The 334-nt window shown below is 32.3% G+C and overlaps 1 protein-coding gene across 1 annotated transcript; it reads right to left on the bottom strand.

Annotated features, from left to right (window-relative positions):
- Window positions 1-95: 95 nt before the first annotated feature.
- On the bottom strand, window positions 96-334 carry OGAPHI_003435 (uncharacterized protein; the record flags this gene model as incomplete). The annotated part of the gene is made up of 1 exon (XM_046204409.1): window positions 96-334. A coding segment is annotated over one exon (239 nt), but the record flags the coding sequence as incomplete, so codon positions are not given.

Raw genomic sequence — 334 nt, forward strand, 5'->3', positions numbered from 1 at the left:
ATGTCCAACATTTCAAATATTTACTATAAGACAATTACCAACATCATTAATCATGTTGTTCTATTTCCGATGACTATATTGTATAAAATATTATATTAACTTATTGTGTTTGTTGTCTGTCCATTAAACTTATTTATCGATGAGCAGATAGCTAGGTATCGAAGTTTTAATTCATCTTCCTCGGATAGTTTGTCCTGTTGATCAACAAAACCCATAATCCTATCTGCAACATCCTCACAACTCTGAATTAGTTCATCATTGAAGTCAGTGAGTTCTGAGCCAAAACATATCAGTCCTCTGTAGTCGATGTCCTCCTTGAATAAATAAAGTCTTT

The sequence above is a fragment of the Ogataea philodendri genome (genome assembly GCF_020536065.1).
Source record: "Ogataea philodendri strain CBS6075 chromosome Unknown scaffold243, whole genome shotgun sequence".
NCBI classification, from domain to species: Eukaryota; Fungi; Ascomycota; class Pichiomycetes; order Pichiales; family Pichiaceae; genus Ogataea; species Ogataea philodendri.